The following is a 23840-nucleotide window of genomic DNA, read 5'->3' as shown; positions in this document are numbered from 1 at the left end:
CCCCTGCCAGGGCTGGGGGAACCAAGCTCTCCAGCTGCCTTGCAGTGCCCAGGCCGGGAGCGCTGCTCCCTCCTCCTCCTCCTCCTCCTCCTCCTCCTCTTCCTCCTCCTCCTCCTCCTCCTCCTCCCCCTCCTCCTCCTCTTGCTGCTGGTCCCGGGCATGGGCTGACCCAAGAGCCTGCCTCACACCCTGCTATGGGTGTCCAGGCTGACCCGAGCAAGCTCCGTGAGGAAGGAAGAAGGAAACGCCAGCGGGATGGTACCTGCTCTCCATGGGTAAATATCTGAGGGATAAGTGAGGGGGGTCCAAAGATCTGGAAGAAAGAGTTGGAGAAGGTTAAAGGCCAAGAACGGGTGAGCCCCTCACACAGACAGCCATTGCACAGGGACCAAGGACGAGGGGAGCGGACGGCCCGTCCCCTGGGACCACCACTGCTGACACTTCATTACAAACTTCAGAGCTCATAAGATGCTAAGCAAGATGCCACACAGGCCCCTCAGACAGCGGCACAAATATGGCACGGTAAAGCTCCACGGGACGCCTCTCAGACGGAGAGAAGCTGCTGATGCATTCAGCCTGTTGTATGCACCATATATCAATATATATACACAGGGCACACTTGGGACACACAATGCTGGAACACCCCTTGGCACACATGGGTTGCCCGTGGCTGCTGGACAAGGGCTGGCGTGGCTCCCAGTTAGCACCTGTGCGAAGCCCCCAGCATTGACCAGCACCTTGCACTGTGGCCAGGAGTAGCGATGGGCCCTTGCGGGCTGCAGAGCTGGGGTGGATGGGCAGGAAACCGTCCTTCACCCTGATGGCGTTGGGCTGGCCGCCTCGCTGCTATCTCCTTTATCCCTGCACCAGGAAGAAGCCCCATGGAAGCGATACTGCCTTCTCCACATAGCAAAACCCTGGCACACACTTGGCATAACGACGGACACCTGACAGACACTGCGCTGCCAGTACGGAGGAATATGTTGTCCTCCTCTCCATCCCTGGTCTGCAGAGCACACCCACCCTATGAGCTCTGCCCTGAGTGAGCTGCCCAGGATGACCCATCCTGGGAAGAATCCAGGCTTGGCTCTAGGGGCTGGGTCCGGCCCTTCTACACAGGGTGCAGCTTGAAGTGTGGATAAGCAGTGTTGGGGGTCACCAGGTGGCTCTCTCTGGCCACTTGTCCCCTTAGTGTGAGAGGTGGATGCTGACATGCACACCTGGTGAACCCTGGACTTCCAGAGGTTGACAAGGTGGGCGTCAGCTGGGACAAAACTAAACGGAGTGGACTTGTCTTTCAGAGCTGGGGATGCTTCTGTGTGGGAGGACACTAGGGTCTTGCTGGACACACAAGGAAGGTGTTGGAGGTCATACAAAAGCGAGGGCAGGGGAGGAATTACCCTGGCACTGGATGAAGGGGCAGGTCAGACCTGCCAGAGGCTCAGACCAGCACACACTGGTGGCTGTACCAGCTCCATCCTGGATCAACAGATACGCAATCTGTGGGAGGGCTCTAAATCCCAACCCAGCTGCAGCTGAACTCTTTGATCTGGAGGAAAGCAGGCAGAGTGCACGCGATGACAGCAGCCCCACGCTCGAGCGGATGCTGTGGCAGTCAGCATGCCCCCAGCATCACAGTGCTACCGGTCTGGGGTGTTTGCCTGGGCAGATTCTGGCATATTGTGGGCTGCTCAGACCCTCCAGCTTCAAGACCCTTCTGATGTCTTCTTGAGGGTGCTGCACTCAGCTGCTAAATGGTAGCTTTAGACAGGAAGAGAGCACAAACTTTGCCCCCCTGTTGTCTTCATGCAGAGACCTGGCTTCAGACATGGATTTACATGCAGAGAACAGGAAGGCAACGGTCCTGACCCCTCCTCTGTGCAATGAGACACCCAGCACATTGCTGTTGATGTACAAGGAACGAGACTGACCACAAGGAACACATATGCCCATGAGCAATGCCCTTCCCCAAAGCCCTCCACCAAGGGCTCCAACTGCTCTGCGACAGCAGGAGAAACCAGCCATGGGGCTGGAGAGGCTGGTCTGGGCTGGAAGAGGGCTCAGACCCCCGCACACTTGCAGGGGAACGAAGGCACATGCATCTCACCCTCCTCCATGCTCTGGTTTGTGATGCCCATCGCACTGCTTTAACCCTTGCCTTGCGCTGCCGCCCTTGATCATTGTGCACAGACAGAGCGGAGCAGCACTGGAGGGGCACGTGTGTGCCCGTGTTCCCACGCAGACATGCATGAACAGAGATGGGACGTGACAGAGGCCCAGGGCAACAGCTAAGCAGCTGGGCAAAGCTTGTGGGGCCATTGCTGCCCTGGGGACCTCCACCTGTGTACCAAAACGATGGGCCCCATGGGGCAGAGATAAACACGTGGGACCTCTGCAAAGGCCTCATCCTGGCATGGGTTATTTCCTGTCCTGTGAGGCAGCTGGCTCGTAGCCACCCAGGCCCCAAGCTGCTCAAAAGTAATCCTAAGGGGAAGCAGCGTGGGACAGGGAGTTAAACGCAGTTTGCACCAACTGCATCCCGGAGGTTGGGGTCAGAGCGTGAGCCCGTCCTGTGGTAAGGGGTTTGCCACCCACCATCAGCACCTCACTGGCATCCTTGGCTTTGCCCTTCCCATGGGGACCAGGAACATCCAAAGGAAACATCCCCAGATAGCTGGCAGGACAGTCTCCTGAATTAGAGGCACCTTGTTCCTGGGTCCAGCCTGCTGCACAAGGGATGAGGGCCTCAGAGCTAAGCAGGGTTACTGTTCCCAGTGACCCGCTGCAGGGTCCCAGGCTGGATGCCACCTTTTGCACAGGTGAGGTTGGCCTGGGCTCTGTCCCCACCCCGTCAGCATGAGGAGCTAGCAGCAAGGGTGAGCAGCTTTGCAGGTGGCTTTTCGGTGGTGAGATGGTGGGACCCTGTGCTCAGAGCAGCCCTGAGCTTCACTCATCGCTGTGAAGCATCACTCTGGGCTACCATACCTGTGGCCATGGCGTAGTGAATTCAGCTGCACCAGCAGGGCTGAGAGGAGGCAAAGCTAGAGGAAGGAGAGTCCAATATGAATCAGAGTTAAGGACCTGGGCGTTATACTTTGGTAAAGGTGCCATAGAAGAGCATGTGCAGCCAGTGCCTTATTTTGAAGGGGGAAAAAGATGTTCCTCTCTCCCCTCAGCCAGCCTCCTTTCTCACTGGGGTGTGCTGGTGCAGCAGGGCTCAGCGCTCCAGCAACTCACCTGGTTGATGCAACTGGACTCGTTGACGCTGTCGGAGATCTGGTTGTATTCTTCCTCCCAGGTTGGGAACTTCGGAGGTAGGAGGATCTCGACAGAGTCCAGGCGGTCCAGGCTCCTGCCAGCAGAGAGAGAGGGCGTGAGGGGCATCGCGGTGGTGGGGGCAGTGCTGGGGCTGTGCTGGAGCTTCTGCCCTGCCAGGAGAGCCAGACCACCCCTGCCCGCAGCACCCTCTGCCAGGCACAGGCACACGTGGCAGCACGGAGATGATGCTGGGCACTGAGTCCACTGCTCGGCCGCTGTTGCAGCTCCTGGAGTAGAAGGAAGCACTTTCTCACCTTGCCAGCCCCTGGCTTGAGATAGTGAGTCTGGCATATGGGTGGAGGTTTGTGCGGCGCAGGGGAAGGAGAGGGGACAAGACCTTGCGTTCTGTTGCCCCTGGGAATGCACTGCAGATGCCAGGTTGGTCCAGCCTAACCCCAGGGAGCACATGGGATTTGTGCCAGCCCCCAGTCACAGCCCTGGTGACAGACTGTCTCTCACACAGGCTGATGCTGGGAGACGGGGTCAGGGAAGCTGGCTTTTCCCTGCCTGAACAGGTGGGAAAGGGCTGAGAGGTGGGGCGAGAAATGACTTTTAAATGGTATTTGGTGGACTTTTCAATTGGAAACAGCTGCAGGATTTTTGGTATTTTTTCTTTTTTTATTTGTGTAGAGGAACCCAAAAGATTATCTGGAAGAAGTTCCAAGGGAGCCAAGCCTGAATGACAGTGCCGCAGGAGCAGGGGGGTTAGTATTTCCAGAGTAGCTTTTGCTTCAGGCTCTTGGAAAAGCACTGTCCCCATGCCCTGGGGCTCAGCAGTAGCCTCTGCAGCAGGACTGCCACTGAGCCCAACCCAGCCAAGACCACAGCTACAGTCTCTGCTGAGACCCAGGCACACAGGGGCTGGGAGGGAAGTAGAAGGATGGATCTTCCCTGTTCTTCTGTTCCACCATGAGACCCTGTGTAAATGAGTCCTTGTCACGTATCAGGTGGGGCATGGTGGAGGACATGGTTAGCCACGCCAGCCTGGGTGAGCTCTGGCGACTCTCCCTCTTGGATCGCCCATGGTCCCTACAGAAGATCCTTGGGGTGCTGCTTCCCCCATGTCTGGCAGAGCAGTGGGTGCAGAGGCTTGTCCTTCACCAGCCTGGGGGACAGTGGAGCTGAGGGCAGCGTGCATCCCAGCTGGGCAGGAGCCCTGTGCAGTGTGTGGACCTCCAGGAAAGACCATGGCACCTCCGGACTCTCCATCCTGGGGTGTGATGTGTGCGGGGAGTAGTCTCTTCTGCCAGGGGTGATGGAGGAGACACCCAGCCCCCGGGGACCCACTGCTGAGTTGCCAAGGGCAGCGTGGCACCCCAAGCCCTGGGCTATCTGTTTATTGCCTTGTTTCCCTTGGCTTGAGAGGGTTTTGTCCATGAGCTCACTGTGCGCCTATTGTGTGAGTCAGTTGTGTCCTGAGGCAGTGTCCCTGCCAGCCTCCCTGCGCTCATCCCGTTTGGCTTCACCCTGACCTACCCTTGCAGCCTGCCCATGGGGAAACTGAGTCACAAAGCAGGCAGCAGACTTTGGAAGACCCGACCCTCTCACAGGGATGGATTGTGTCTCACTCCTCTGTGTCTCATCCTGGCTGAGGCTGCAGCTGTCCTTCTCAGCGTGGTCCCTCCTGTCCCAAACCACAGGTCCAGTGCCCCTTGGCTGATGGAGCCCAGAGGTGGCCCCAGCAACTCTGGACAAGGAGACCGAGGACCTTGTTGAGGGCTGGCACGGGGCTGCACCAGGGCATGGTGCCCCTGCTGCTGTCCCAAGGGTGTCCCAGGCTAGCGGGGGACCCCAGCGAGGCCCCACGGCGACCAAAGCAGCCAGGGCACGCAAAAAGCTCCTTGGTGAGGGGAGGAGAGGCGAGGGGGTGGTTGGCCGACGGCAGCCGTGCCCGTGCTCCGGCGCCAGCTCCGGCCTGTCCTGTGCCCCGCACAAGCCCTGGCCAGCCTGGGGCAGAGGGGACAGGCTGACCAGGATGTGGTGTCCCTCCCTGGAGCCCAGCACCAAGAGCTGCGGAGCCCCTTCCTTCCCAGGCAGGATCCTTCCCTCCAGCAAATCTCCTGCTGGGGACCAAGCACATGCAGTAATGGCCGTGTCCAGCCCAGCCTGGACCCCTACTCTCCAGTGTAGCTGCATCCATGGCCTGGCCAGCTTTGCCCCTCCTGCTCAAACACCCTGCCCTGACTTAGCCCCTTTCTCAAAGCTGCCTGCCTGTGGGCTCTGGCTGGTCCCCAGCAGCCCCAGTGAGGTCATACCCTGATGGACATGACCTGAACGGACAACGAGCCCAAGATAAGAAGAACCTCAGTCTCTCAACTTGGGTGTTTTGCATCAGACACCCCTGGACCCAACTCTGCTCCCCATGAAGTGAATGTGATGGCAGGGAACAGGGATGGATTCAGAGCAGGCATTTCCAGGGCTCCTCAGCAGGAAGCAGCATCTGGTCTGAAATTGTAAGCCACCATGAGGGGTCTCCACATTTCCTGCGGCACCCTCACCTCTTTCTGGCTCTGTCTGCTGAATATCAGCAGTTCATCCGTGGTGACTCCTGCCTCCTCCTGCCCCCTTGTGCTCCTCACATTCTCCCGAGCTGCAGCATCTGGAACACTGACAGCCTGTTACAGCTCCTGGGTGCCTTGTCCAGGGAAGCGGAACAGCTGGCGAGGACACTGCACAGCATCATCTCTGGTCAGGTGGCACACACAGACCCCCCTCCTGCAAGAACCAGCCTCTTGCTCAGCAAGCTTTTGCTGTGTTGCTCTGCTGTCTATCTAGCTCAAGCCACTGTGGGTCTTCCTCCCTCAATACCTGGTCATAGACATCTTAACTCATCTCTCCAGAACTCAGGATGTCACCCAGCCTAGTGTGCCAACCGGGCACGTTCTGGCTGGTCCCAGAATCCCTGGGACACCTGTGGAGCAAAGCAGATGGCATAGTCCCAGCAGCCTGTGGGCTGCGTGCTAAGTGTCCTCAGCTGTGCTGGCTGAGCGTCTTCCACATCTAAACAGCATCATGGAGTTGGGATCTCTGCACTCCCTTGCAGGAGCAGATGCGTAGAGAGGAAATCCACACAGCTCCATCAAAGGAGTGTGCTCCCCATCACTGAGGGGACAGGGACCTGGAGCAGGCTCCTAACACCAGGTCTGTTTGAGTCCCCAGGATGGAAAGCTCTCTGCCACACCTTCTCCTGTCCTGCTTGTCTCCTCATCCGCCTGCCCCGTGGGCTGTCTGAGCTGGTGTGCAGGAGCTCTGCTGGGCTCTGATCCCCACATGGGGTGTCCACGTTGGTGCTGCTGGTTAGACCCCAAGGACTGCTTCTGGGGTGGGCCCTGGAAACCTGTGCAGAGCTCCTGGAGGAGCTGCAGTGTTACCTTTGGGTGGTGCTCTGCTCACTCAGGGACTGTTGGGTGGCCTTGAGGTAACTCTGCCTCCGAGCTGCAGTTTTCGGGGATGGTTTGGGGCTGGTTTCTGAGTCTTCACTATCATCATCCCCCATGGCTTTGATGTAACTCCCGCTCCGCATGCGCCGGCACGGGATCTCGCTGTCTTTGTCCCGAGACAGCGTGTTGTTCCACTCGCCCTGAGGCACCTGCAAGAGTAAGGGGAGCATGAGCAGGTGTGAGGGACTGTAATTCTGGGACCAGTGGGATCCTGGGGACTTGGGGGGATTAGTGGCAAGGACAACTGTTGGACCCTTGGCTGCAGTGTAGTGGGAATGGGCAATGCAATTCCTTTCTGACCCTCCCTTACCAGTTCATGCCAGACAGACTTACGTTTGATTGCTTCTGGTTTAGCACATCTACCCACAGCCATTCACCCCACCACCACAGCAGATCACCTTCACACTGGACCATGCTTACACAGTTGACAAAAGCTGTACAATGCCAGACATAACGGGGAGGGAACAGTCTCACCAGATCTGCGCTGGGCAGTGGAACGGGAGTGACACACACTTGTTCAACGCAAAGCCCACGCTCATTTAATGTAAAGTGCACATATTGTTCAGGCCAAGGTAATCAAGAGCTGTTGTAGACCAGGACCTGTGGATCAGAGCTCAGACCTTCACTAGGTCCAACAGCCTTTAAGTTGAATGTGACTCTTAGTCACTGAAATTAATTTCTGAAGCCAAGCCAGGCCTTCACAAGTCCCTCTAGAGCAGCTCGGGCACACAGACCTTGTGCTGGCCCTACTCTGCACAGAGATGAGTAGTACCTTTTGCAGAAAAGCACTTCCAACTTCACTGAGACAACAACTCCGCGATTAATTTAAGGCAGCCATGATCTCTTGTTCCCTCATTGAAGATGGGCAAGGTCATGCCTCCTCTAGAGGCCTGAAGCACTGAGTAGCTAAAGCAACGAACACCATTGCCTGCCTGTCCTGCAAAGGGTTTGTGTGGGTGATCAGAGGTACAGCCAAGGTGCTCGGACAGCAGCAGAGCCAGGTATCAGCGCAGGACTGATCAGGATGAGAGCCACACGTAGTGTGGGACAGGCCAGGAGAAAGATGGGGCAACCTGAGCTGCCAGGAGCAAGCCTTGGTTTCATGCCTAATTTGGTTTGTAGCAGGCCTTTGACCCACTCTTGAGCCAAGGAGCCGTTGAGAAGGAGAAGGAAGGGAAGATATGAGGAATGCAGCAATGTGCAAACCATGCAGACACTGGGACAGCCCGAGGTCCCCAGTCTGCTGTGGGAAGCAGGCTGGTCGGGAAGTACCATGGGAACCACAAAGGATCTTGCACTGAGTGCAGTTCATGCTGCTGAGAGCCTCCACATTGACATGGCTGGAGAGAAGTGTTGCATTTGCCCAGCTCCACAGGAGACTGTGGGATTAATCAGTCAGTGATTATATAGTGCTTTGGGGATGCAGAGCTGTGTTGCAGCCAACTGTGATGAGCCAGAGCCGTTAAGCGCCGCATGGTTCCTGTTCCCCGCCTTGTTCACAGCGGGCATGTTCTGTGGGAGCCAGAGCCATCCTGAGGGTGCTGTCTGCTGCTGCTGGGGTGCAGCTTCACACATCACATTCAGATGAGCTTCAGATCTGCATGTGGTGGCTTCTCATTCTCCTGAGAGGGCCTGTGGTGTGCCAGATGCAGGCTCAATCCACGTGCAACCGCTTAGCCTGCTCAGAGGACTTTCTTCTGCCCAAAGGAGCCAGGGGCTCAGCCCATGTCCTGCCAGCCTGCTGCTTGTTGTGTGTGTTCAGGAGAAGGCAAGGGGTGACCCCAGCACTATGCAGAGCAGAACCCAAACAGCCTGTGGGACCGCTTTGGTGATGGGGCTCCCACCATCACCATCACCATCACGTGTGCCCATGAGCCAGGCCCCCTGCTGGGGGACACGGAACAGAGAGCCAGAGGCACTGTGTTGCCTATGTGCAAGATCCAGGTGGGTTACCGACATGGAGTGAGTCTCACCTGTGAGACATAAACCTGGCCAGGCCTCCCTGGCCCCACTGCTGCTGGTTTTCCCCGCTCATTCCACTCAGCCTCCTGCAAACCTAGAGCTTGGCAATGGCTTCTGGGCTGGTTGCTTGCAAGGCTGCCCAGCTCAGGAGCTACTGGGTGTTATCTGGCAGGTTCCTACAAAAGTAAGAGCATCGGGCCCTTTCTCTCTCAGGTATGAGCGCTCCCCCTGCCCCAGCCCGGCTGCCTGCACTGGGTGGCCCTGAGGCCAGCCAGGAGGGACCTCGCTGGCTCCAGCTCAGTCCTGCGATGGGAGAAATCCCGCAGATCACTGGGGTGGCTGGCTCTGACCTTTCCTAAAGGAAACAGGAACCCTGAGAAGCACTTACAAACCCATTGCCTTGGTGTCAGCTCTGACCTGAGACTGCATTTTGCTGCCTGCCTTCTCCTCAGGATGAGTTACAGCCTTCTGCCTGCAAGGGTGCTGGGCCAGCAAGGAGCAGGGGCGAGGGGGCAGACAGGACTGGAACCTGCAGCCCCTGGCTAAGGAGGCGAGAGCTTGCCAGCAGGCAGGCATGCCAAGCGGGGCCAGGAGACTACACAGCCGTCCTCTATGTAGAGTCAAATGCTGTATTTTGTGGGGCAGTGGGAGGTGCTGGGCTCAGTGGGGGCATTAAGACCACAGGCTCTTGCGGCCACTCTGATGCTGCTGCTTGAGGGCAAGGTCTGCAGGTTGCTCAGCTCTGCCCAGGCTTGTGCAACTGCCTCCTGGCCTTGGGCACTCTCGGCTCTAGGCAAAGGAACACAAAGACGGTGTTTTCAGTATGTCTCTGCTGGTGCAGCTTGTCTACAGCAACGTGAGTCAAGCATCTCCAAGTGCTGCCTGCGCTGTGTGGACCCTGTCCATCTCCTAGGGACAGCCTCCACCAGCTTCCCTGTTGCATTGTTACAGCCTGCTGGTCCTAACTGAGCTACCTTATTTCTCCTTTCCCTTGCCTCTCCTCTACTTTGTGCCTTGGCAAGGCAGCAAGAAACAGAGCTGTTCTCAAGGTGCTCCATATTCCAGTTTAGCAGCATCAAGGGGAAGGAAGATGCTTGGCAGGACACCCTTGGAAACTGGTGTCCCAGTTTGGAGTGCGTCCTGCCTCTGTCTTCATGCAGAGTCCACAGGGACTCCCACAGCTCTTGCTCCATGGGACAGAGCACAGGACAGGTGTTTCAAAAGTACCACACCTGAAAAGACAAGTAGGTGCCCTTGGGGATCTTTGCAAGCGGTTGCAGGTACTTGAGGTGCTGTTCAGGATCCACCAGGGATCCTTCAGGTTGCAGATCCTCCTGTCTGCCTGGTGTTGGTCGGTGCGGTGAGTTGTGGCGCAAGCATGTGGGATCCAGGCACATCTGTCCCTGGAAGCCGGGCTCCAGTGACACCATCCCGCCACAATGCTGCCTGCTGCCATGACGCGGTGCCTTCTGGCTCTTCTGCTCTCCGTGTCATGAGCTGGTCGTGGAGGGAAAAGGAAGGAAGGGTCCACACAGAGGTTTCCCCCTACCTTAATTCTGACAGGGGCATTCCCCAGTCACCTGGGACATTAACAGAGGGGAGAGAGGAGGGAAGAGGGAAACTCCAATCCTGGGTGCTGGGCAGGGGCGAAAGAGCTGCACTGCTCTCATCTCTTCGGTGAGGTCTGGGGGAAGAGAGACTAGCAGAGCAAACAGGCTTTCCATTTGCATGTGTGCGACCTCTGACATGCAGCCCAGCCCTGGCACACGCAGACATGCACCACACATGAACACACCGCCAAGACACCCATGGGGCTGGATGCAGCGTGCAGGGATGCACGTGCCATGCGGCCAGGCTCCAATGCAAAGAGACTGAGCCTGATGCAGGTACACCGCCGCTCCCTCCAGGGCCGGATCCCTTGTGGTGTCCCGAGAGCTACTTGTGGTCTCAGGCACGTCCTTGAGAAAGAAAACTGGAGCACAGGCTGCCTATGGGCCCCATCTATCCTTTTGGCAAGGCATCTTCTGGAAAGGACCTGGGCCGGATTTACTGCCCCATGGGCAGCCCCGTGGGGCTGGTGTGTGGGCAGCCTGCAACTGCGAAGTGGCTGGCACCGAATGGGCTACCCACTCTAGACTGCGAATTTATTTTGGGGGCTACTGGGGGTTAAGGAAGCTTCGGTGTGGTCTGACTGTAAGTGCGGTTGGGAAGGCTAATCTGGGTAAGGCTAAGGCTGCCTGTAGTATGACTTTGCCTCCTGGGAGCCCTGACACCGCCCATCCCTTTGGTCTGGTCTTGGAATCCATGGACATGGGTCTGAGTCTGCAGCAGAAATGCTGCTCGGCCCTGCCTGCTCCTGTTTACCCGCTGCCTGGGGCATCCCTCACTCCAAGGAGCTTCTTGGCCTTTGGGATCCTGACCCCTCAGCCTCTTCCCTCGCACCACAGGGTGCACATGGGGCCCATGGGGAGGGGAGAACGGGACAGAGAGCACAGCTTCCCTCCCTGGGAATTGTGCTCTAAGGACAGTGCTGTGTCGCCTTGGGGACTGGGCCTGAGAAACCCCCTACCCTAATGGGACAGGGCTGGACCTGAAGCTGGGTGATCACTCACTCTCAGCTCCAACGTCTGAGTGAGGGGGTGGGCCTGGAAACATCACATGGACCCCCAATAGTCCCCAGTGAGCCCCAAGACTACCCAGAGTCTGCAGATGGGGCAAGGGATGCAAATAGCCTTGAGGGCTTACCCCAGCCTGGAGGCTGGGGTATGCTGTTTGTCCCCATCCTCCTGCCCTACCTTATATCAAAGGGGCACTTCTCCACTCTGGGACCCACTGGGCATTTCTGCCTTGCAGCAGCCCCATCCGCAGCAGGGCAGGGCCCCCATGCTCCCCAAGCACCGGGCTCTGCGGGCAGGCAGATGCACGTGGTCCCTCACCATGGCACAAGCAGGGGGTGGGCTCATCCTGCTCCAGGGATGAGTAGGTGACAGGGGACATGTGGCCTTGCGAAAGGATGCTTCCCATACACCAGGCTCCAGAGGTGACTTCTCTATTGTTAGTTTAGTCCCCTTCCCGTGCTGAGGAAGGGTCTGGATACAGCTGCCCCATCCTACCCCAAGGGCCCTGAGCCCCGTGCCCTGCCCTCCAGGGCTCATACCAGGTGTCTGAGGGCAAGGTCAGCCCAAGCACCCGTGACCTGTCAGCTTGCAGGGGCACAGAACATCATGTTTTCTGGATTGGGTGTCTGGGGTCTTGGCTTTGCTGGTGAGATGCTGCTGGCTGCAGGGGCTGCCCCAGGCACTCAGGATGCTGGGCGCTCCCCGGCGTACCCCAGTGCCCCTCCAGCCACACCAACAGCGGCTGCCGGCTGTGCCCTACCCAGGCTGCCCTCGCTGCGAGTCTGGTGGTGCAGGCTGCTGACCCCATCTGACAGTCCCAGAGGGTCAGGGCAGGGAGGGAGCTGGGCAAAAGCTTCCCCTCAAAACAAGATCCCTACCTGGCCGCTGCCTGCGTCGGTCGGCCCAGGGCTGAGGGGCTGGTCCCACCTCCGCGGGGGCTCGCTCGGCTGCAGCGGAGCGGCACCCGTGTCCTCCCAGCCGAGCGGTGCGGCTGCCCAGCTGCTGGCCGGGCTCACGCCGCCCAGCTGTGCCCACAGCCCTCCGTCAGGCTGTCAAGAAACGGAGGCTCATTACATGGGTGGGGAATAATGAGCAGGGCAGTCTCGTACCCCCGGCCGTGGCCAAACCCCGGGAGGTGAGGGGCTGTGGGGGCTGCAGTCAGTGCCCAGGGCTGCCTGTGCTGGGCTCTGCTGCTGCACCCGGACGGGGAACAGTGCCGGCGGATATATTGTCTGCGGCTCTTTGACCTCCTAATGCTCAAATGAAAGGAGGGGGGCAAAGAAAAAGAAACCAGGCCAAGAACATTTTTTCTGATGATGTTCCTGATGCAATAAGTCCCTCTGAAATTTGATTTTCAGCCGTGGCTAGCAAGGTATTGGAAGCAGAATGTGCTTCAATAATTCATTGCCCTTTAAAGCCTCTAAGCCCACTGGCCACAGCCAGGGGAGCCCGTGACACCTTTGCATTAAAAAGGATGCTGGAGATTTACATACGTAGAAAAGTCCCCCTCTCCCCGCACCCAGGCCTGGCTTATTTATCTTCATTCCTCTCTCTAGGGCACAACCAGGTTTATGTTCTTCAAGTGCCACTTTTTGAAACCACCACAGTGACCTGGCGCTCTTGGTGATGTGGGGGTTCAAACCGACATTAGCCATGCAGGCTTCTGCCATGCAAGCGGGGTGGCTGGCACTGCCCTCCTGGCCCCACAGCCCTGTCCCGCGGGTGGGTGAGCAGCAAAGGCAGCCATGCCCCGCAGAGCTGTAGGTCCTACCAGTGCTCCAGGGAAGCTCTGTAGAGCGGGGCTTACTGGGCACGCTGGCACATCCTTGCGATGCGTGGATATAAGGGTTTAAGCATCAGTTATTACTGGTGACCTTCAGACTGTGGGATGGCAGAGGTGCTTGGCTGGAGGCCGGGGAGCTATGTCTGGGTGGGGTACGAGCCGCGGCCCCTTGGCATCGCCAGCTGCCTGGGCACTGAGTAGGAAGAGCTACATGTGGGCAGTTACATGCCCAGCTGCCCAAGAGTCTACCCCACCGCAGCATCTGCAGGATCTGGGTGGGCAGTGGGGGTGGGCTGAAGTCCCACAGCAAAAGGGGGTCACAGCAGAGGGTGCCAGGGCTGTGGTGCCAGCACATCACCTCCTCCCCACACTGCCATGGTCCAGCACAGGGGCTGGGGGGTCCTGGGGCAGCGCTGCAGCTGGGGGAGCTGGACCCCATCGGCACCGGTGTGTCTGCAGGAGGTGTGGTGGTCTGTCTCTGGGGCCTTGGTGAATTTAAACCCCACAGCCCTATCCTGGCAATGTGACCTGAGGTGGCAGCTGAACCATCTGGAGCTATTTGATTAGGTCTACCAGGCAACAGAGTGCCTACTGAGAGGGTGTCCCCTGTCTTCCTGCACTCTCCCTGCATGGAGCAAGCCATAACCCCTCTGCTGCACCCACCTGCAGGTAGTGGTAGGCCAAGTCTTGATGGCAGGACTTGGATTTCAGCAAGGCTTTGTCGATTGTGGCAGAGGCCTTCTGGCACACTTCCCGGGCATGGCTGAGTGTCAGCGTGGACCAGGAGCCCCTCTTAATGTAGTTGGAGTCATTGTTGATGGGGATATTGGTGCAAGGGGTGACCTTGAGGTCGTTATTGCTCTTGGAGGATTTCAGCATGTGCTCGCTTATGGTGTTGTAAGCGTGCATGAAATACTTCGGCTGGCTGTGGTCTGGCTGCCGGCCCAGTGTCATGAGGCCCATTGGGTTGCGGTAGCTGCAGGTATCACTGTCTAAGTTGTCATCTGAGCTCCACCAGCCCGATATATTGGATCTGGTCCTCCGCTTGGGCTCGGAGGTCTTCGCTCGGTCTTTGCTCTTGCTCCTCCGGTTTTGCTTGGGGTCGTCTGCCCCCTTCTTGCCATTCACATTCCCTTTGGTGGGGCCCTCTAGAGACTGGGACTTGGCGAACAGCTTCTGAACAGAGTGGACAAGGTGCCGGATGCGCCCGGGGCTCTCGCTCCGGTGCTTCGCATCACTCCTCTGAAACTGGAGGGTGCTGAAGCCGTCTCTGTGGATGGGCAGCTGCTTCTCAAACTGGTCAAGAAGGTTTGCAGGCAGGCGGTTGATTTTAGTGGCTTGGGCATGGCTCGGAAAAGGGTTGTCATCTGGGACCTCAAAGTGGGAGTTGTAATGGATGCGGGGGAAAGTGCTGCTGTTGGAGATCTGGTTGTTGAGTGGAAGGAGACAGTCGCCATGGAGGGTGTTCTGGGCTGGGAATCGGGGGTCCATGGTGAAGGAGTCGGTGGGGCTGAGGAGATAAGGGTTCCTGTCCTGGGGGGCATAAAGAGAGTCTTGAGGGGAGTCCAGGTTATCGGAGAGGTGGCGGCTTCTGTTATCTCCTAAGCCCTTCATGGTCCCAGTGTTTCCTAGAGCATCGCTCAGGGATGGTGTGGCCAAGCCCTTGCAGGAGTACCGGCCCTGCTCCCCGGCAGACTTCCCTGCACCTGGAGGAAGAGGAGAGACGCTCAGAGCCTGCTGACAACCTCCTTGGCAGCCCACTCCTTACCGGGTGTCGTTGTGAGGGCTGTCCCAGCTCTAAAAGCAAATGCCCCCAAGGTGAAGCGATGAAGGAGAGAAGCAAGATGGGAGAGAGATGACATGGCAGCAGGGGAGGAGCAGGGCCATGAGAACAGGGGCTGGAGAGAACAGGGTACAGAAGAGGAGGAGGGGAAGGAGTCATTCTTTGTCGCTGCAGTTTAAGCACTTGTGGGTCCCAGTGCTCAACCACAGGCTGCTTAAATAATGCTGCTGCTATTTTCCTGGTCTCTGCGCATGTTTATTTAATAGAGTCCCTTCCCCAGCCAGCATAACAAAGGCTAGCAGGGGCGCTGCCAGCAAATCACTGCTCCCGTCCAATTTGTTCAGGGGGCTGGAGAAAAACCTGCTGTCAAACACCGCACACGGGCCTTGCCTGAGCCAAGGGAAGTCAGGAGCTGAGCATCCTGTCTTCTGTGTTATGCTTTGTGTTTCTGTGGTTACTGGATCTTGGAAGGGGCTGGCAGCCCTGCTCTGTGTGTTGCATGCAGCTGGGCTAATGCGATATGATGTCAAACATCTCCTCTCCAAAAAGCACCCTGGTTTATGGCATGTTTTACCCCAGAGAAAATTGTTTCAGTAGCTACGATGAGAGCAGAGGTGTTTCAGAGCCTGACCTGAGAAGTTGTTTCCTGCTCAATTGATCTTTCCTGCCTTGCTGCATTGCTCCTGGGGTAGCTACGTCACCTTGCGAGCTCGGCTGTCTGTCCCTTGCTATGGTCCTCCTCTGCCACAGCGAGAGGCTGAGGTTGGCCACCTGTAGCCCACTCTGCAGGTACAGGCATCCCTCCAGGGTGGTGGAGGGGGGCAGCTGGACATGGTGAGTCCCTTAGGGCACTCCTCACTGAAGGTTTCTTCGGTGCACTTACCCCGTCCTGCTCGGCTTGGAGGGATCCTCATCTGCACTGGGGTATACAGGGAAAAAAGACAAGCTTTTGGGGGCTGCTTAAAGAAAATTAATGAACATATAGATGAGTTAGGTTGATCAATCAATGTGTTGATTTTCCATACTTAAAACCTATTTGAAATCACGTGGTGTATAAACTATTTCTTATTTCCTTTTACCTTTTAGTTTAGTCTCATATTTCCTTTTCCTTTTAGTTTGAGTGCAGCTTGAAGGCAACTAGCAAACACTGAAGCATCCTATGGGTGTAAAAATCTGGAGAACTGGGATCCTAGACTACTTTTGCAAAATCCAGGTCCCCAAAACATGTACATGTAGCTGAACGGCTGCTCCTTGGTAAGATGAAGGGTCTGCTCGGGGAGCTGGGACGACAGGGGTCTGTACAGAAGAGCCATTTTCTAACACTACAGGGATCCAATGTTCCCCAACGTGCACTTGGAAGGGGAAATAGTGCCTGGACCCTCAGAGCCTCCAGTGAGTTCGTGAGAAAGGGAACCATCATTTGCTTATTCCTAGAGAACGAATAGGATAACGGTGTGTCCCTCTGAGAAGCAGAGCCGGTAGTCTGGGCTCCTCCATCCTCCCTTTTCAGCCACAGATTTGACTCTGGTGTCCCCGAGGAGCCTGTTCTCCTGCACATAGTCTGCTTGGCAAAAGCTGCTAGCACTGAAGTGGTGCAGGGAGCAGAGTCAGCAATCACTGAAGGACGATAGGAACTGACAGACTCATTTTCCTTCCTTACAGAGGGAAAAATGTATTACTGATGAAAAGCAGCTAGGGCTTTAAATAATTATTTGGAAGCACAAAAAAAAAAAAAAAAAAAGAAGTGCAATGTATTCCATAGTGTGATGGGTTTTAAAAAGCCTCCATCTAACTGTCTCTCCCAGTGGGTTGGCAAAGCTGGTCTTTTTAAAGCAGTGGTTTGCAGGCAGCAGGCAAGCGCCGCCTGCACTCTCCGCCCTGCTCCGACACCGGGACTCCCACTCCTGCGACTCCTGCACCCGGGGGCATCCCGCCAGCCGCCCCGCCGTGACCTCAGCCTACTGCATTTGTAGGCATTGCCAGCTGCCCCCAGCAGTCACGTGAACCTGCACAGCTCTTGTTCCCAGGGGATCCTGTGGCCCCACACAAGGCCCTGTCCTGTCCCACCTCTCCTGAAACCCACCTGGAGAGGCTGTACGGCCCCATGGAGTGGGTGCTCTTGAACTGCTGCTGACCCGGGCCCTGCAGCTGGTCCGGCTGCCTTTGCCTACAGCCTGGCACCCTGCCGCGTGGCCTGGGCTTTGGTGGTGTGGGAGAGTGCCTGTGCATTTTGGGGATGAGGTCACGGCTGTCATCCTGGCCTGAGCTGGGGGAACTTTGATACCAGACCTGCCCTTCTTGCCGAAACACCCAATGCAACGTCAGCCTTGCTTAGCGTCCAGCTGCTCATGGTCTCTGTGGGTGCCATCCTTTTTCTCTTGTGCTCTTCAGCAGCTGGGTGCATCAGCCCCTCTGGAGTCCCTTGGCCATGGGACAGCACCCATGTGAGCTGGTGGAGCAGCAGTGGGTGCTGTCTGGAGGAGTGCCACAGAAGAGAGAGTCATGGATGTGCCAGGCAGCCCTGCTTCTGTATTGTGCAAGCTGGCATCAGCGCAGCGGTTAAAGAGTGGTGACAAAAAACCCCTAGGAGATGTTCTAAAGGAAACCCTCTGGACAGAAGAGAAGGATGGACTGTAAAAGGACAGGCTCCAGACTGAGCCATCTGTCTAGTCCTTTAAATTCTAGATGGCCATGGCGAGTTTAACCCTGCCTAACTTGCGGGGGAAGCCCTGCAGGTAGTGGGAAGCCCAAATCCTCCCTGAACACCACCCTGATCTGCTCAGGCTCAGCTCTGCCTGCCGTGGCCTCTTTCTCCCTTCCCAGCTCTGGACTACGAGCAAGGTCCTTCACTTGGGCTTGGCCGCCTGAGGCTATCGTGGCTCTGATGGATGCTGTGCTTCTCCCATCACATTATGCTACAGGAGTCAGACGGTCCCTAAGGAGACAACACAGCGCTGATTTGATTATAATGGGATGTCTCTGGATATTGATAGTAAATATGTCTTTTCCTACAAAGGGCAATCAATATTTGAAGCAGAAATCTCCCAGGCGCTCCTGAGAGAGATTTCAGCCCTGTGACTGCTTCGCGTAAAGCACATCAGCATCACTGCTTTTGTGTTCACTGGGCTCCAGAATAAAGTAAAACTGCCTTAGGACTCAAAATAAATAGGGAAATGAAATGAAATTAAATAAATGAAATGAAAATAAATGAAATGTCATGAAAGCCTGGCTTGCAAGGGAAGAGTGGGGCTGGGGACTTGACAGGCTCAGGCCTGCTCCAGAAGCAGAGGGGCAGGGAGGAGTGACTGAGGGGCTGCGGGGACAAGTGGGAAGGGCGAAAAAAGTGAAGTTTGGAGGTGGGGCTGGAGGGGTGGGAGCAGAAGGGACGGGAAGGCAGGGAGCAGGGGAGGGCGGGGAGCTTCCTCTTGCCCAGGCTCGTCTGCTCTTGCCAAGGGTGGACACTTGCTTCTATATGGCAGATAGTTTATTGCCCCCTTTTCCTCCTGTGGGCTCTTGCGGGGCTGCCAACAGGTCCCGAGGTTCCTGCCTGTCCTGCTTGCCCTGGGCATCCCTTCGATGGCCAGTCACAGCGTGGGCCACCCGGGGCTGCTGGGCATCTGTCAGGTCAGGGCTGGTGGGGCAGTCAGGACTCCACCAGCCCCTGGTGCTCACTGTACTGGGTTTGCTGCATCCTCTGTGAGCCGGTTTCCCTTTAAGGTGGATTAAACTGTTTTCATTACATTTCAATTACTCTCTGCAATCCTTGGCACTTTTGTGAGATGGGGGGTCATGGAAGGGAAAATCCCAACAAGCCTCTTCCCTGCCATCTTTTTAATTTGGAAGGATGAAAAAGCTTGAAATTAAATCTCCCAAATCCATGATCCTGCGGCTCTCAAACTGGGCAAGGGTTGTCCCCCAGGACAGCTGCCTGGTGCCCCTGCTGTGCCCCCCTGCCCTGAGTCAGGTACCATGGCAAGGAGGTGGATGGCCCCTGACCTCCGGGAGGGCACCCACAGTGGTTGCCAGGAGAAGACCCTGGTTAGCAGGTGGTCACAGCAGGGCCTGCCAGGTCCCTGGAGGAGGGGATGCATCCCTGAGCCCAGGGGAAGGGGCTGGTTTTGCTGCATGGCCCCATTACCTTCCTTCCCCTTAGCTTGTGTTTTTTGGGGGGCTGCCCTTCCTCTTCCCAGTGGCTTTGCTGATGCTCAGAGGTCTCTGAGGTGCAGCAGATGAACTGACCTGATTTATAGCAGTTTTGTGTGTCCCGAACCACTCTGAACCCCAGCTGGACTCAGCCTCCTCTCGGGCACGGTTTACGACAGCAGCACTGGAGCTGCCTGTTTGCGGGCTCAGGCTGGCTGCAATGAATTCACTTACAGCGGCACCTCCTGCAAAATACATCTGCAGCTCCAGACACTGAGCAGTGTATGAAATCTCAAATCATGCAGGAGATGATAGCCTTGCTGGAAGAAGCTTCCTGCTCCGCAGGGACTCCTCTCCTCCCTGATGTGAGCGTTGCCAATGTTTCCCTCCTGTAGGACCCACAGCTGCTGTGCTTGTCTACTGTGAGTGGGAGATGGGGCCGGTCGGGGGGCTGCTGAAGCTGGTGGGAGGTGGTTCACTCCACTTCAGGAAGACTGAATCACATCTTCATTGTGAGCTGAAAAGCCTCTGTTGTTGTAAGAGATACTTCAATGACTACAAATATTTGCTTTTCTGTCTCTTTTTAATAGCAAAGAGATTAGGCTGGCCCGAACTCTGGGCAGAGCAGGAGGTAACTGAAAGGAACTGTATGGAGAAGTGACAGCTGCAATGTAGCGTAGATGCTAGCAAAGCAATGATTTCCTAGCTTTCTGTCCTGTCCTCACTCTCACATGCCTGCCCAGCTTATGGCTGTCCATCCAGCCAGTGGCCCAGCCAGGCAGTGTTTGGTGAGTCCTTGAAATTATGGTTTATAACTCCTGGCAGAAACTGTGGGTGAGAAGCCTGTCAAAATGTCACCAGGGCAGAAGTCCAACGAGCTGTCCTGGAGATGTCTGTCTCTGCAATCCTACAAAGCCCTGAAGTTTCTACTGTCCATTCAGAATCTCTCTGGCGGCAGCTCCAGTCTGTGATGCCTTGTCCTGTCTACCCTGCACGTGAAGAACAGATCTCCTTCCTCCTTTCCACTCTTGGAGACTAGCTCCACGTCCCCTCGAAGGTGCTCCACCAGGCTATGCAGTGTGTCATCAGGAGACACTGGCCACGGGTCTGTCCCCGTCTCCCCACAGTAACTCCCCCCCGTTGCTGTGACATGGTGAGGGCAGCAGCCAGAGGACTGCTGCTCCGCAGGAGCTGCTCCCTGCCTGTTCTGAACAGGCTTGAGCCCCAAGACACAGAACAATGAAGCCTGGGGGGCCCCTGTGCTTGTGAGAGCGCGGAGCACCTCCTGCAAGCCAACCACATTAGGGACCACTTCTTAGGGGCCCACATTAGGGATCAGCTTCTGTGCTGGGGCTCTGCACCACAGGGGACTCGGGCAAACCAGCTGCCACTGCCCACCATGCCTTCATTTTAACTTTTGGCGTGGAGGTGGGTTTCCAGGAGAAACTAGCCGGGCCAAACTCCCAACTTAAATTCTGCAAACCCTCCTTAAAGCAGATTATACTGAGGGCATGGAAAGAACGGCGCAAACCCTCTTCCCTCTCTCAGCGAGGAGGGGACAGGAGGAGGAAATGCAGTGCCTTACCCTGCCAGCCTTGCCTCGGCTCACCGCTTTCTGCTTCAGTCCATTTCCAGGATTTCACTTTGCAATTAGCTGGTGTTTACAAGTCCAATGTGTGGCAGAGGCGGTGGGTGCTGGGGGGCACCGGGCAATGCTCACTCCTCACCAAGCCTGGGAGGGCACAGGCTGCTCTGAGAGCACCCTGGCTTTCACCTGGGTCTCTGCTCCTTGTGCGTGAGTGTTGGGACTGTAGCATGAAAGCCAACACATCTCTGCGGCTGTGGATTGTGTGTGTGCTGTTGCCAGTGGTGTGCATGATGGAGGCCCAGGCGCAGGGCTCAGGCTTGCCCTGCCAGGCACTGGAGGTGGCCATGAGGGAGGTCAGACCTACCTCTGCAGCTTTCACGGCACAAGGGACTGCGGTCTGCGCCTGGGTGCTTCTGCTTCTGTAGAAACTGGGGAGCTGCAAGTGCTGGCCCGGTGTCTGCATTTCACCTCCCATGGCCAGCAGTGGGTGCAGGCTCTGTGCTGCCTCCCTCGCTTTTACCACGCCCTTGGCACACATCTTCCATGCAAGAAGTCTATGTCATTTCCCTGGTTGCCCTCCTCTGCAAACGCAGTCATGGCTGCCCTGACTGACTGATGCCTTGATCCAGAAATGGGCACTTGAAGAGCTCTTCTTTCTTCCCAAAATCACAGCCAAAAGCATCATTCTTCCCTTCCCTTGCTTCCCTCTCCTCTCTGCCTCCCCCTCACAGCTCAGCCATAGATTTCCTGCCATTCTCACCAGCAGAGCTTTCCAACAGCTTCTAAGTTTTTTCCCTGTGGAAACACCAAATCTACTGCCCCCACACTGCATGTCAGCCCAGGGGCCTTCATCCTTGCTAAATGGAGGAAGGATCCTACCACCTCTAGGGAGAGCTCCGATCTCTCATCCTAACCTCTGCCATGTCCCATCTAAAGAACATAATGCATCACCAAATCACTGCGCCTGTGCAAAACACCAGGCACCAGACATACAGCCGGACCTTGGTCCAGGTGATGCCAGCAAGAAGCCAGAGACCCTCTTGCCAGGCTTCTTGGTTGGCATTTATATAACAATCACAGGCTTGTTTAGGTTGGAAGACATCTCTTGAGATCATAACACCTGAAGCAGGGTTCACCTGAACATGACTAGTTGGGGAGGGACAGGTGCTAGTGAGGCAGGACTGCCCTCGAAGGCCAGGAGGCCATTCAGGTGGTGCTCAGGAGCGGCAGGTAGCAATATCAGGAGAAGCAGCAGCCTTAAATGGGGCTGCTCAGGGCACAAGTCCTCCAGAAGAAAGAAACCCCTGTACCGATGGGGCTGCAGGCACCCTTTGAAGTCAACTAGTCCTGGGCTCTGCTGATCAGCTCTTCCAGGGCTCCACGTACCATAATCTCCCACGCAAACCTCAGCCCAGCCATCCAAGCTGCCTGCAAACACATGGGTGGCTTTTATATATAGAAACCTAGCAGTGTGCTAATAACTAGCTAGATAAGGAATAAATGATTCACAACCTGCAGAAGAAAAATGACTCCCTTCACCCTGCCGCAAGAAGCTTAAAAAATTGTATACTGTGGCGTAGGTGACGTCGGTCTGCCTACACGCATGAATTCAAATGTTCCCTGAATTAGCAGGAACACTTCATGTGGCATTCAGCAAGGGGGGCCGCCAGCTTCCAGGGCGTTGCATTAATGATGATTCAAAGAGTTCAGAATCTAATCGCAGGGAATAAAAATAGATGGCTTCTTCTTAGAACAATTCATTATACAACAGACCTTCCTCCAGCCTCCCTCTGCTGCTCGCTTCTCCCCGGGAAGTTTCCCACTGCTGCTGGGGAGTTTCATCCCAGGGGCAGAGCGGGTACTGAGGTCTGAGCAGCAGGCAATGCTGCCCGTCCTGGGCTACTGAGAAGACCTTCAGCTAGGGTCTCCTGAGGAACACCCATGGGGCTAATTTCACCCAGACTTTCCCACTGAGACACGTGGTAACATCAGTGGGAGAACCAAGGCACCCCCACCCTTTCCCCCTCACTCTCTGTACGACACGGGAGGGGAGACTGGGGCTGCCAGAGAGTCATGTGTCTCATCTACCTGGGACACCTCCTTAGGAGATGGTGAATTGCTTTACGAGGGCCAGTCCGTCCCGGTGCCTGAAAGTGTCCCAAGGGGCTCGCCCAGCCCATCTACAAATCCAACTTCCAGGCACCTAATGCTAGATGAAGCAAATCCCAGCATAGGCTAACTGGTGCGTGAGCTCAAGAAAGCATGCAGCACAGATTTCTAAACGCTGCTGAGTCCCATGTCACTGGTGGAATGACCTCCTCACATCTTACTTCATGTGTGAATAACTGGAGTGTGACTAAGTGAGTAAGTGCCTTTTTAATGAGGAATCTGCATACAGCTCCCGAGGCCTCGTGGGAGCTGAATAGTGCCCCACAGTCCAGGAGCCTCAGCGCATGCCTGTGGTCCCCTGCTTGTTCTTCAGGCAAAAGGGTGTCTCTGCTGGGACTGCCAGCTGATATCCACTGGGGTGATGGGGAGGGACGAGGTCTGACTGCAGCCATCCCAGAACAGACGAAGAATAAATTTTCTTCCTTATATCCTTATATGCTTTAGATACTACTTTTATTTTGTTTTTGCTTTTGGTAGCAGCACAACCAAAAGCTGTGAAAATCGTTGGCTGCAACATGACAAAGCTGGAGGAGCAGATGAACTCTTGAGAGAGACAGAGAACTTACTTGCATGCAAATGTCACTGGTAATATAATCAACGCTCAAGGGAACAAAACCCCAGAAACTTTACAACCTATTTGTCCCTAAATAGAAGTTTCTCAAAGTTCTCCAGAAGATGGGATCTGCTCTGAAGACGGAAATGCAAAGCATTAAGCAGGGCAAATGAGGCAAATGAGGGCAAGATAAGAAAGGGACAGTTTTCAGGAGGAAAGCAGGAGAACTGATGAGATGGAGTGGAAGGACAAGGGCAGTGAGCAAGGGCCACTGTCTTTGGAAACCTACCTGCAGTCTCTGCTCTCTTACTGGCCACTGGGGCACATGCTGGTGACAACGTGGTGCGTATTCCAGCTTGTCTGGAAGAGCAGCTAATGAGAGCGTTTGGGACCAAACCTGACTTTTTCTGGTCAATGAGTGCTTTGTGTGTGTTTGCCAAGCCCTCCATGGAGTGAGCAGAGAATGAAAAGCACTTAACATGG

The 23840-nt window shown here is 56.1% G+C and overlaps 1 protein-coding gene across 4 annotated transcripts in view; it reads right to left on the bottom strand.

Annotated features, from left to right (window-relative positions):
- The window catches only part of DLGAP4 (DLG associated protein 4), a 152571-nt gene that overhangs the window by 60520 nt on the left and 68211 nt on the right, over positions 1 to 23840 (bottom strand). Inside the window, exons 3-7 of one of the 4 annotated variants that reach the window (XM_064465060.1) lie at positions 13785 to 14827; positions 12217 to 12387; positions 6690 to 6907; positions 3238 to 3352; positions 263 to 313 (exon numbers count right to left, since the gene is read on the bottom strand). In XM_064465060.1, coding sequence (XP_064321130.1) covers positions 263 to 313; positions 3238 to 3352; positions 6690 to 6907; positions 12217 to 12387; positions 13785 to 14735 — 1506 coding nt within the window. In that variant the 5' untranslated portion in view covers positions 14736 to 14827. Of the gene's footprint in view, positions 1 to 262; positions 314 to 3237; positions 3353 to 6689; positions 6908 to 12216; positions 12388 to 13109; positions 13164 to 13784; positions 14828 to 23840 lie in introns of all 4 variants that reach the window. The other 3 variants (XM_064465056.1, XM_064465055.1, XM_064465057.1) reach the window with 3 other exon arrangements.

Source organism: Phalacrocorax carbo, chromosome 14 (assembly GCF_963921805.1).
Source record: "Phalacrocorax carbo chromosome 14, bPhaCar2.1, whole genome shotgun sequence".
Taxonomy (NCBI): Eukaryota; Metazoa; Chordata; class Aves; order Suliformes; family Phalacrocoracidae; genus Phalacrocorax; species Phalacrocorax carbo.
This window is presented reverse-complemented; position numbering and strand designations above follow the sequence as displayed.